The following is a 12,278-nucleotide window of genomic DNA, read 5'->3' as shown; positions in this document are numbered from 1 at the left end:
AACCCAGCTCTTGGGCCTTCCCTCCCGGACTCCTCAACCTCAGAAGCGCCAGGGGAGCAGAGGAACTCCAGGTGCTGCCAAGGGAATGTGCTCTCTCTCCCTGAGAACGGGGGCATCGGATCCAATCCCCGGCTGCCCTTTCCTACCCCAGGTATCCCTAAGACTGCAGTGATGATAAGTTTCTGCTTTAAAATATAAATCGTGATGCGCTTCTAAGGATGACGTGCCACAGTCGTTCCCAGAACACATCTGCACCGGCAGTTTGGGGAGAATCTTAGTTGCTTAGATCTCTACTCATAAATCCGAAGCTTAAGAGAACTGTGGGTCGAGGCACTTGCACACCGAGGCTGTAAGACATCTAGTACCATCAAGAGCTACACCGTCCCCCAGGCACTGGTGAGGGGACATGTCTATGGAGGTGTTTAGGGAAGGCAAAGGCATTTTTGTTCGTTGGGTTGGCACATGCTTCCCCACAGACGCTATTCGAATTCACACTGTACTTTCTGGCAAAATCAGAATTGATGATGAAGAATTTTCTCAAAGACCAGAGCAAGAGCCAAAAGAAAAGGCCACAGAAGAAACCAGAATCCTTCTCTTGGGAGTTCAAAGTCTTGTTCTACCCACGAGCTCACAACAGGCTTCTAAAGCGGAGGAGTTTCAGGAAGTTCCTGGGGTCAAGGGGAGGGCAAGGGTATCTTTGTAGCACGATGTGCTTTTCATTCAAAATCAATAAAATAGAAACAAAACAAAAAGAACCCCCAACTCAAAACGGACTTTTCAAGAACAGCCCAGATTCCCTGAAGCCAGACTCACTCTGTGGCCACCATCTGGGGGATGGGTTCGTCTAGTAGTTCCAAGCTGTGCAGGATCCAATAGCAGAGCCACGGGCGGCTGGCGTCCAGACACTGTGAAAGGCACAGGGGAGAAAACACACCCCTTATTCAGAATCATTCCACCAGGCCGCTGACAAGGCACCATCTGTCTCACCCCGGCAGCCTGGAAAGGAGGAGGAGGGCACCCTCTGAACAATTAGTGAACGAAGGACGCTTGCTTTGTGGCCCCAGTCAGCAGCTGAAGTGACCGTATGTGCAGAAAGGACACTGGGACAAAGAAGTTTACCTTGAGCCCACCAGGTCCTCCCCGGAGAGGCGCCTAAGGAAGGCTCAGCAGAGCAGCAGCCACATGCTAGGAAGCTAAGTGATGCTGTTTCCTCCTCGTAGACCCAAGGAGCTCTAGGCTCTCAGACAGCGATTTCCCGGATTAACTCATTCCTTGATTCAACGAATATTTAGTACTTCCTGTGTGTGCCAAGCACTGTATTAGATACGGGGCGGGGGCACAATAATGAATAAAACTTAGTTCCTACTCTTGAGATGCTTGGGATATAGAACGTGTGTGTTTCTCGGTAGAGGAAGAGGCCTCTAGACAGATGCATGTAAGCACGAGTTACCTTACGGCTTTCTGGAACAAGATCGCACATGACACGCGTGCACGTACCTGAATGACCACGTGCGCTGCAATGGGCAGGAGCTGAGTCCAGAGGGAGCGCATGCAGAGCCTGATTCTGCCTCAGGGGCTGGGATAGGCTTCCCAAGGTGAAGTGTGAGCCGCCTGGGATCCCAATTCAACCCATCAACATGGATAGAGCGCTCAAGGCAGGCAGGCAGGTAGCCTTACTGCTCCAGTTTTCCAGATTAAAAGTATATAAATGAGGTCCACAGGGATTAACTTTTTCCAGATGACAAAGACCATCAAATGTCAGAGCTGAGACAAGAAGCCAGGATTTTAGACTCCCATTCCAGTGCTCTTTCCATTGGCCCCAGCAACCCTCTTCATAAATGCACTGACCGTCCCCAGCTGTGGCTAGGCCACCACCTGGAGAGAAGGGGTTTGGATCCCACCTGCCTGGGATAGAGTCCAGCTCCTCCTCTTATAGCTCTGTGCTTCTGAGAAAATGATTTAATCCTGCGACAGCGGCTTCCTTACCTGTAAACAATACTGACCTACGTCCTGTACCGGGTGAGATAAGCAGGTGAGATAAGGCATGGTAAGCGTTCGGCACTCATTCCACTGTTAGCTGGTACGGTATTAACTGTACCGGGGCTCGCTGCACCCTAACCAGTGAGGACCTGTGTCAAGGATTGGAAACTCTGAACCCAAGGCCAAGTCTAGTCCACAGGCATGTTCTGCTTGTTCCCTGTAGTGTTTTGTTTTTTAATTAGAATTAGTTGCAACATTTAGGCATTGGGAGATTCATAAAGAAATCTGAATTTCTGGCTTAACTTGGGGGGGAGAGAGAGAGAGAGAGAGAGAGAGAGAGAGAGAGAGAGAGAAGGAGAGATCTGGCCAGCCTGGGTCTGCATTCCTGGAAATCAGCACCTGGCAGGAACAGAGGGAAAGCACGGGGCCTTGGGTGTGCCTCAGTCTCCCTCCCACCTGCCCACTTCTCTTATATATGCTACCTGCTTGGGTCTACAGGTGTTTCAGCTGGCCAATCCCTGCTGTAAATAATCAAATGTAGACTCCCAAATAAAAAGCAAATTCAAAGCACAGCTGCTTTGAATAAGGTGAAGCAGGAAGACTGGAGCCCTCCTGTTCACATTCATCCCCTGCCTGCCACCTTCCCAACACCCTTCCCCCTCCTCTACCACCACTGCCCTCCCCTGAGGCCCCTCTGTGGAACCCCAGGACTCTGAGGAATGTGATTTAAAATGCACCTTAAGTGTGGGCATTTTTACATATTCAACTGTGGAAGTCCTCACTGGGATTTATATACTGATCCTTTGGCCGGCATAGGAATTAGATCCATCCGCTTACAGGGCAAAGGATTAGGGATGGACAGTAACTGCCTTTTCCCCAGCTGACAAGCGGTGGCCAGAAGAAAGCACGTGAACCCCTCACCACTATCTAATGGTGCAAGAAAGTCCCACTCCATCTAGGGTGCTCTGTCCCTCCGAGAGGAGGACACCACAAGAGACCTGGTTCTGCCCTTTCAGAACGGGGAGTCCCGGCTCTGGGGGTCCAGGCTCCTGCGTACCTGGCTCCTGCCACACCCACGGGTTCACGGAGTGACTGGGCAGCAGGTCAGGCCCACAAGTGTTTCACATTCCAACAGAAAAAAGGACTAGACGTCTGGCTGACCATCCATTTGAGCCCCTGGGCAGTGTGCTTACCTCATAGGCGTCTGTCAGCTGTCGAAGCCCTCTTTTCAGATAATGGAAGTGCTTCTCCCTCTGCAAAATTAGCCTGGAAAGACAAAGAGCTTGAAAACCTAGTCTTATGCTTCTCTTCCACCCCACTAGAGAACACACGTGTGCACGTGCACACACTCTCAGCTGCCGGACATCCCCCCCATGGTCAACAAGTGGATAACCAGCATCTTCTTTAGCTCCCAAGGGCAGCTAAACCAGACAGAAGAGGCCAGCACCTGAATGTCCCTAAAGTGTCTGAAAATGTGCTGGCTGACGCTTTGGGTGAGTTCCTCTCCTTTGTGGTAGGTAACTTTGGCTCAGCAAAAAGCCACAATGAACACATGTGGCCAGGCAATGACAAACCATCCAGAAAGCTTCTCCGGGGTCTAACTGTGAACAGACACCTTGCAGCTCCCCGTCCTGTGAGCAATTCCAACCTGAGCCTTACCACTTCCCTGACTTGGTCAGCGTCTGTCATTCCAGTCATTTCTTCTGGGCTCACTTCTCCCAGGCGGGTCGTTTGTACCCTGCCTGCTCCTCAGTTGTGTGTCTACGACTCCCTCCCTGAAATTCCACCTCCTCCGTGCTGACCCACTGCGCTGGCCGGAGGACCCTATTTGTATTCTGAGCCAGCTGGTCTCCTTGGCGCTGATGTCAGCAATTCTGGCTGGAAGATGGAATGTGCCGCCCATGCCCATGGCCACCTGCACGGGCAAGGCCAAGGCCAGGGCTACACTTCTTGCTCCATCTCACAGCAGAGGCCTGTGTGATTGTGGGAGGAAGGAAAAAAGAACAGAATGGCCAGACAGTCCCTGTGCTTACTAATTCCACAAATTAAAAAAGAACCATTCTCTTCTGGGTGATCAGTTCAAAAACGATTTCTCTGTATCATGCCCAGAGTAAGAGCATTCATGTGTCTTGACCTCAAAGAGTCTCCCAGTTCACTACTGGAAATGAGTTAAAGACACAAGTGGCTACAACCAGAGAAAAAAAAAGGGTAGGTTTCATAAAGGAAACACAGATAAAATACTATCAAGGCTCTAAAGGGAAGGGGTGAGGGCATCTCATAAAGAAAGGAAGGATCAGGAAAGGCTGTGTGGAAGAGGTGGAATCCGAGGTGGGAAGCCCCGGTAGAGGGAGAGATGTTCACAAGTAGGGATGGTGAGGAGGGGAGGAGACGGTAGCCAGAAGGAGCAGAAACAAAAAGGTTCAGACTAGCTGCTATCCAAAAGAACTTTCCGCGATGATGCAAGTGGATCTGTGCTGTCCAGTAGGCAGACACCAGCCACGTGTGGTTAGTGGGCATTTGAAATGTGCCCGTGTGACCGAGGAACTGAATTTCAAATTTTATTTAATTTGAATTGATTTCAGTTTAAGTAGCTGCAGGAGACACACGGCTACTGTCTTGTGCAGTGCAGGCACAGAGCGTGCAAGAGGGGTGGGGGACCTGGCCTGAATACTAGGAATGAAAGAAGAGTCCTCAAAAAGGCAACTGAAGCCCTTTTACAGAGGTTTGGGATGCCAGCTGAGGAATTTCTGCACGGGCAAGGCCAAGGCCAGGGCTACAGACCCTGAAGGTTTGGGTTTTTTTCCACTTAAACTGTGTTTTTAAATTTTTTTTTTATTGAAGTAAAGTTGACACACGATGTTAACATTAGTTTCAACCTAGTGATTCAACAAGGGTATGCATTAAGCTATCCTCACTACAAGTGTAGCTACCATCTATCACCATACAATACCACTGACGATATTTCCTATGCTGTGACTTACTCATTCCAGAACGAGAAGCCTGAATCTTCCACTTCCCTTCACCCATTCTGCCTTCCCTCCACCCCTCCCCTCTGCAACCACCAGTTTGTTCTGTGTATTTATGGATCTGTTTCTGCTTTTTGTTTGTTCATTTGTTTTATAGATTCCACATATAACTGAAATCATATAGTATTTGTCTTTCTCTGTTATTTCACTTAGCATAATACTCTCTAGGTCCATCCACGTGGCTGCAAATGGCAAGAGCTCATTCTTTTTTATGGCTAGGTAATATTCCATTGTATATATACACCACATCTTCTTTATCCATTTATCTATTGATGGACACTTAGCCGGCTTCCATATCTTCCATATAAATAATGCCGCAGTAAACACAGGGGTGCACATATCTTTTTGAATTTGTGTTTTTGTTTTCTTTGGGGAGATATCCAGTAGTGGAATTACTGAATCATACGGTACTTCTATTTGTAATCTTCTGAGGCACCTCCATACTGTTTTCCACAGCGGCTACGACAGTTTGCATTCCCAACAGTGCACAAGGGTTCCTTTTCCCCCACATCCTCACCGACACTTGTTATTTCTTGTCTTTTTGACTCTAGCCATTCTGATGGGTGGAAGGTGAAATTCTGAAGGTTCTGAGCTGAGAAAAGCAATGACCAAAACTATGCTTGAGAAAGATTATCTGCAGCAGCGGGTACTCAGTATGTGTTTACAAACTGGGCCAAGTGAGACCACGAAGTGTGGAGATAGGCGAGGTGGGAAGACGGGGTAAGGCGGTGCTCAGTGTCAACCAGGGAGGAAGTACTTAGAGTACTTAGGGCTCAAATTAGCACAATGACCCACGGGCAGGTGGGCTGTATGGCACGGGAAGTGTATTTGGGTGACGACGTCGGTTGCACTGTTGGAAACACACAGAAGACTCAGGAGAGCGCTCCAAGTGACACAGACAGACTGGGAGTCATTTATCTGCACGCAGGTGACAGATGAAGCTGCAGGAGTAGAGGACAAAGCCAAGAGAAGGGCCTGAATGCTGAACTGGGGAAGACCCATCCTTAAGGGCTTAGAGGACAAGGAGCCAGAGGAGAGAATTAAAGAATGTCGTGTAGGAGGAGAGAACTCCACGGAGGTATTTAACCGTCGCAAATGCTGTAGCAAGACTGAGGAAAAAGAGAACAAATGACAAAGTGTCTGGTGACCTTCGAGAGAGCTCAGGGAGCAGTGAGGGCAGATTCCAGAGCATAAAGGAGAAGAGAAGGCCAGACTCGATGTCTCTTTCAAGGAGGTCCAAGAGCCGGGACTCTGAGAGCCCACCGTGTGTAGGCTGAGTGTCCCGCAGTGGGGTGGACACTGACTCTGCTCCCTAGAGCTATGCCCAGAGGCGGACGCAGACAAGTCCATGGCAGTGACAGCCCCGGCCGAGAGAGAAGCGTGGTGGGCTCTGGCAGCACACGGGAAGGCATGCGCGCGATCAGAACAAACTTCCCAAAGGACACAGCACTGCGTCAAGGAATGAAGGAGACCGGAAGGACACGAGTTAGCCGGCCAAAAAGAAGGGGATGGGGTGGGTGTTTCAGGAAGGGAACAACACGGCACATTTGTGTAGGTTTAGTTCAGCCGGAGCAGAAGTACAAGGCAGTGAGCCGTGAGAAATCAGCCTGGAGAGCTACAGAGCCACCAGATCACGCAGGACTTCCAAATGCATCGGGAGTCACTGTGCTATCAACACCAGATGACCCTCGGAACTACACTAAGTAAAAGGAGCTGTCACAGAAAGACCACATATTGTACGATTCCATTTATATGAAATGTCCGGAAGAGGCAAATCCAGAGACAGAAAGTAGCTGAAGCGGGTGCCAGGGGCTGGGTGGGAACCAAGGAATGGGAGGGTGACAGCTAAAGGGGACAGGGTTTCTCTGTGCGGTGACGAAAACGCTCTAAAGTTAACTGTGGTGATGGCTGCATAACTCTGTCCATATACTAAAACCCACTAAATTGTACACTGTAAATGGGTGAATTGTATGATATCTGAATTATATCTCAAAGCTGTTACCAGAAAAAAAAAAAAAGCAAGTAAAAAAAATGTTTAAAGCAGTCGCTGAAGTATTTTAGGCATGGGAAAGACATGGTCAGATCTGCATTTTCTAGATCCCAGGAGCTGCAGCATGCTGAATAGATTGGGGTGGGGATAAGCCTAATGGCAGGAAACCAAATGCACAATCCAAGCGTGATGTGACGCGTGTGAAGGAAGAAAGACAACAGACTGGCAGCCTGAGGGGGCACTGGGGGGAAGGCAGGTGGTTCAGCCAGAGGAGAGGTAAAAACTGCTTGAGAGCAAAGATGCTGAAAATGCAAGAGCCCAGAGAAAATCCACCAAGGACGGTCCCTAAGAAAAGGGATGAAGGAGGGCTGGGGCAGAGTTCAGTAGGAGAGAGGAGTCTGGCAACAAGGACGGATGCTCCATTCTCAGAGATGCAAACAGTGAGAGAAAGTGTGAAGTTAGTCACACACAGGACTTGGAAGTGGGAAAGAAGGAAACTCATGTGGGACAGCCTGGAGTTTCTCAGGAGGTAGGGGGCAAGACTGGTCACGGCGGTGAGTGTGTCAGGGAATCTGCGAGAGACGAGTAAGGCGAGCACACAGCAGTAGTGGCTTGCAGTAAAACTTCTGGTGAGGCCGCTCAGCAGGCAACGTCACATGACTTTTCTCCTTGGAAAGCTTGCTGGGCCCCTTCAGCAGACGCAGGGATAGGGGTGCCATGGTAAGGCCTGGGAGGAGGGGAAGAGCAGAAAAGCAGAGGCAGGAGGGACCTGAATGAGACCAGGGAACTGGTGACAAATAGCTGTGAAGCATGCTGGCGCAGGCTGAGAAGCTGAGGGCGGCCAGGATGGCAGTGCAGACAAGGAGAACCGGGAGGGTCCGCGAGACCATCAGTGAGGGCAGGCTGAGAAACCCAAGCCAGGTGAGGGCAAGTACAGAATCTGGAGGCAGATGGCCTGACTTCTAAATCTGAAAGGACCCATTCACGGTGTGGGTTTTCTATAGGTCAATTCTTTTCTATTGAAGAATTTGAATACACCAACCTGGAGAGGCTAAGCCACAGAGCAGAGAAGCGAAAAACAGATGAGAACACTAGCCACCTCACTGGGAACTGTGAGGCAAGACAACGGTGAAGGGGTCCTGCAAATAGGATTTGGGGATCCTAAGTACAATGCTAGGGAAAGGGACCAGGTGAGAAGGGGGTGCACTTATTGCAACCACCTGGTCAGTCTGCGTCCCTGCTCCACTGCCTTGTCACTCTGACGAGAGCTCCTGCCTGGCTTCCACATCTGTTTCCTGCACAGAGCAGGCTCTCGACGTGTATTTGTCGAACGAACAGAGGAAAGAATAAAGGTACACAGCAAGGCCAGTTTCCGACCGACCTAACGAGAGTGTTCTCCCTGGATATATGTCCCTTCAGTTTAAATGAATGACAAACCTCCGGGGGAGTTCAGTTCAGTCTGAGGGCATGGAGAGAGGTGACTGGACTGGCTCAGGGGTCTGCTCCTCTGACTCTTGAGTGTGCTCACGCCCTCCACGCTGAGGAGACCCGCCCGCCACAGGCCGCCCTGCCCTATGGGACTGAGAATTCTGAGAGAGCCCAATTACGCACCTAAGCAAACCCTTCCTCCTACTGGGAAAACAGAAACGAGAAACCTGGAGAAAAAAGCTTTTCCCTTGTCTTCTCTTCACTTGACAGGCAAGGGGCTTTTTAGTCACTACAAAGTGAAAGACCTCAGGGGCAAATGCTTTTCTGCCTCCAGAGGTAAGAAATCCTGCCTCGGATACCTGGAGCCTCACCTGCCCGGAAATACCTAACTGAAGGGGGCCTCAGTCACCTTCGAGGCAGCTCCGGGTTGGTCCCTATGGGCAGGCTCCCCCAGAGCGCCCTCCCAGCTGAACCTCACTCAGCCAGGCCCTAGCAGCCCTGCCGGGAGGGAACTAGTAAGTTCCTCTAGCTGGTTTCATCTGAAGGCCAGCCCCAGGCAGGAAAAGAGGAATTCTATGCAGAGAGCATTTCCACGAGGGAAACTATTCTCTTTCATTTTTGCCCACTTAATCATAAACGCGCACACACGCAAATGCTGAGACGCACAGGTTATTCTAAAAACTTGCAAAAGGTTTCTGTGTTTATGTAGAGCTTCAAGGGCCACAATGCTGACTGAATTTTTGCCTCTGAGGCTTATGATTCTTTTAAATTGAAGGGACATATATCCAGTTTCTTTTGGTCAACAGAAACTGTACTAAGAGCCTTATTGATACGAACCGAACCGTGTCCCCCCAAATTCATACGTTCAATCCCTAACCCCCCAGTGTGACTGTATTTGGAGAGAGAGTCTTTAAAGAGTTACTTAAGGTTAAATGAGGTCTGGTGACCTTATAAGAAGAGGAAGAGCCACCAGGGAGAAGCATATACAGGAGAGGCCATCTGAGGACACAATGAGGAGGACGCCACCGATAAGCCAAGGAGAGAGATCTCAGGAGAAACCAACCCTGCTAGCACCTTGATCTTAGACTTCCAACCTCCAAGATCACGAGAAAATAAATTTTCGTTGTTTCAGCCGCCTAGTCTGTGGTATTTCGTTACAGCAGCCCTTACTATTCCTTAATTCTCAATTCACCTCTGTCCAAAAATCTTTTCTGTGTAAGCAGTTAAAATAGAAAAGCTAGAGCTCTTTGCCTTTCCTTCCTGAACAATTCGGCCCTACAGCCATGCCATTAGGAGAAGCAGAAGAACATAGGCTCTGTGCAGGAGTGGGGCAGTGGGCGGGGAATGCAGGATGTCAGTGCTCGTGTGGATGAGAAGGACATCTATGTGGCTGTGCAGAGGGGGATGGGAGATGGGGACACACAGGAGAAAGGATCAAGTAAGTAAATATGTTAAGGATACTGCAAGTCCAGTTCCACTATCTGAAAAGGAGCTTAGAGATATATGTGTACTGGGCAGCAATGTAAATTGTAAATACAATGTAATTTCTCACTATGATGTGAATCCCTTTGGGTTTCAAGACCCTGCATAACGTGCCTCCACCTACTTCTCTCCAACCTCACCTCACGCCCTCACTAAACCCCAGTCACACTGCCTTCTTTGTGCTCTGTTCTTCTCAGTCTCAAGACTTTAGCTCACGCTGTTCCCTCTGTCTGCAACACTGTGACCACCTCCTAGACTCCTAAACTCTGACCAACTCCTACTCACCCCCTAGGTCTCAGCTTGAGAGCCACTTTCTCTGAGAGGCCTTCTGCTACAGACTGAATGTTAATGTCCCTTCAAAATTCATGTTGAGATCCTAATCCCCAGTGTGATGGTATTAGGAAGTAAGGCCTTTGGGAGGTGATTAGGTCATGAAGGGATTAGTGACCTTATAAAAGAGGCTCCCTCACCCCTTCCACCACATGAGGACAAAGTGGGAAGGTGACCATTTATGAACCAGGGAGTGGGCCTTCATCAAACACCGAATCTGCTGGTGCCTTGACCTTGGACTTCCCAGCCCTCAAAACTGTGAGAAATAAATGTTTCTTGTTTAAACCACTCCGTCGATAAGTTGTTATAGCAGCCAGAACAGACTAAGGCATACCCCTAACTTCCAAACCTAAATTACATCCTCCCTGTTTTTCTCAGAGCATCCCGTTCCCTTCCTTCACACTCATCCCATTGGTAACTATGTATTTGCATTTGTTTCTTTAATGGCTACCTCCCCCATGAGACTAAGAGCCCAGTGGGGGTAGGACCTGGGTCGGCCTTGATCACCCTGTTTCCCAAGAGGAAACTGACATGGGAGTATGTGAGAGAGAGACTTTAGTGTATGCATCTTGGATTTCTTACTAAAGCTAATGTAATAAATGGAAAGGGGTAAATTCCTAAGTGTGTGGAACAGTGAGAATAACCACAGGGAAGGAAAAATTAGCTTTCATGGGAAAGCAGGCTACCGACAAACAAAATTTAAAAGCACGGTCAAAAAGCTCCCTGGGAGGTGGGGCGCCTGGGTGGCACAATCGTTAGGCGTCTGCCTTCGGCTCAGGGCGTGATCCTGGTATTCTGGGATTGAGCCCCACATCAGGCTCCTCTGCTATGAGCCTGCTTCTTCCTCTCCCACTCCCCCTGCTTGTGTTCCCTCTCTCGCTGGCTGTCTCTATCTCTGTCAAATAAATAAATAAATAAATAAATCTTTAAAAAAAAAAAAAAAAAAAGCTCCCTGGGAGGGACTACTTCCCTCCAGGATAGGATGCAGGTTTCACTGTCTTAAAGAGAGAGGGAAATCATTCTGGAATGGGAAATAATTGTAGAAAGTACTGACATTCAGCTTCAGCCTTGAATTTCAGCCAAATCTGGTATTTGACTGTGGCACTGGAAGGTTCAATGGGCAAATGCCTCCCTCAGCATCATTCCTGGCATCCCTGGAGCTGTGTGCGGTCAGTGGTCCTGGGCGTGTGTGTGATACTATCACACTGATCAGCAACATAACCTCAAAAACAAACATGCCGTGTCATTTAGATTTATTGCTAGTATCTGAATATTCACTTTAGCTAAAAACGAAGGTTTGTTCCTCCATTATGTCAGACTTTTAAAATTGGACTTCTAAAATGTTAAATATTGAAATTGTGATAATAATTTAAAATTCTGCTAAATTTTCAGGTTTATTCTTCTATCCTAGAAATTTGTTCTACGATGGTGATGTTTGGCTTCAGCTTTATGCTGATATGTTGCTTTATTTCAGCCATTCACTCAACTATTCTGCTAAAATGTGTAATATCTCTAGTATTAATTAGCATGCTGTGACATAATGAGAAGCTTATTAGCATCTTTTAAAACACTCACTTTCATAGGCAACAATGATAAAATGGAAAATGTCAGGTTCCTGAAATAAACCCAGAGCCCTGACATATTCTGCTTCCAGAAGGATCCAAACCCAAGAGGAACATCTTTGTCTTCTACCCACACCTGACCTGAGACCTGCGAATTCAGGGGACTTAATTTTTGTATTGTCCTCTAGCACCATTCCCAAAACACCACTTCTTCCTCCCAGACTACGTAACCTCCCATTCTCCCTCACATCTCAGTAAGAATAAAAGAAAAGTCCAAGGGTCTATTCTGACGGTGGGTGAAAAGGAATGTTAAATGATCAAAAGTCCCCTTGGAAACACAGGGAACATGTGTCCACAGAGCCCCAGACAGCAGACAGTGACTCAGAGCCCAATCAGGTGAGTCACTGGGATGCAGCCGCTAGGCACAAAGGCCCCCCTAAAGCAATCACACCCCTCACCACCACCAAGTCCCACCACCTC

The 12,278-nt window shown here is 48.6% G+C and overlaps 1 protein-coding gene across 1 annotated transcript in view; it reads right to left on the bottom strand.

Annotated features, from left to right (window-relative positions):
* The window catches only part of FNTB (farnesyltransferase, CAAX box, subunit beta), a 61,507-nt gene that overhangs the window by 33,729 nt on the left and 15,500 nt on the right, over positions 1-12,278 (bottom strand). Inside the window, exons 3-4 of the mRNA XM_045810579.2 lie at positions 3,174-3,246; positions 814-905 (exon numbers count right to left, since the gene is read on the bottom strand). Coding sequence (XP_045666535.1) covers positions 814-905; positions 3,174-3,246 — 165 coding nt within the window. The remainder of the gene's footprint in view (positions 1-813; positions 906-3,173; positions 3,247-12,278) is intronic.

This window comes from Ursus americanus, chromosome 26 (genome assembly GCF_024610735.1).
Source record: "Ursus americanus isolate L20-20 chromosome 26, mUrsAme1.1.p, whole genome shotgun sequence".
Taxonomy (NCBI): Eukaryota; Metazoa; Chordata; class Mammalia; order Carnivora; family Ursidae; genus Ursus; species Ursus americanus.
Note: the sequence above shows the minus strand (reverse complement) of the source record. Positions and strands in the feature narration are given on the sequence as shown.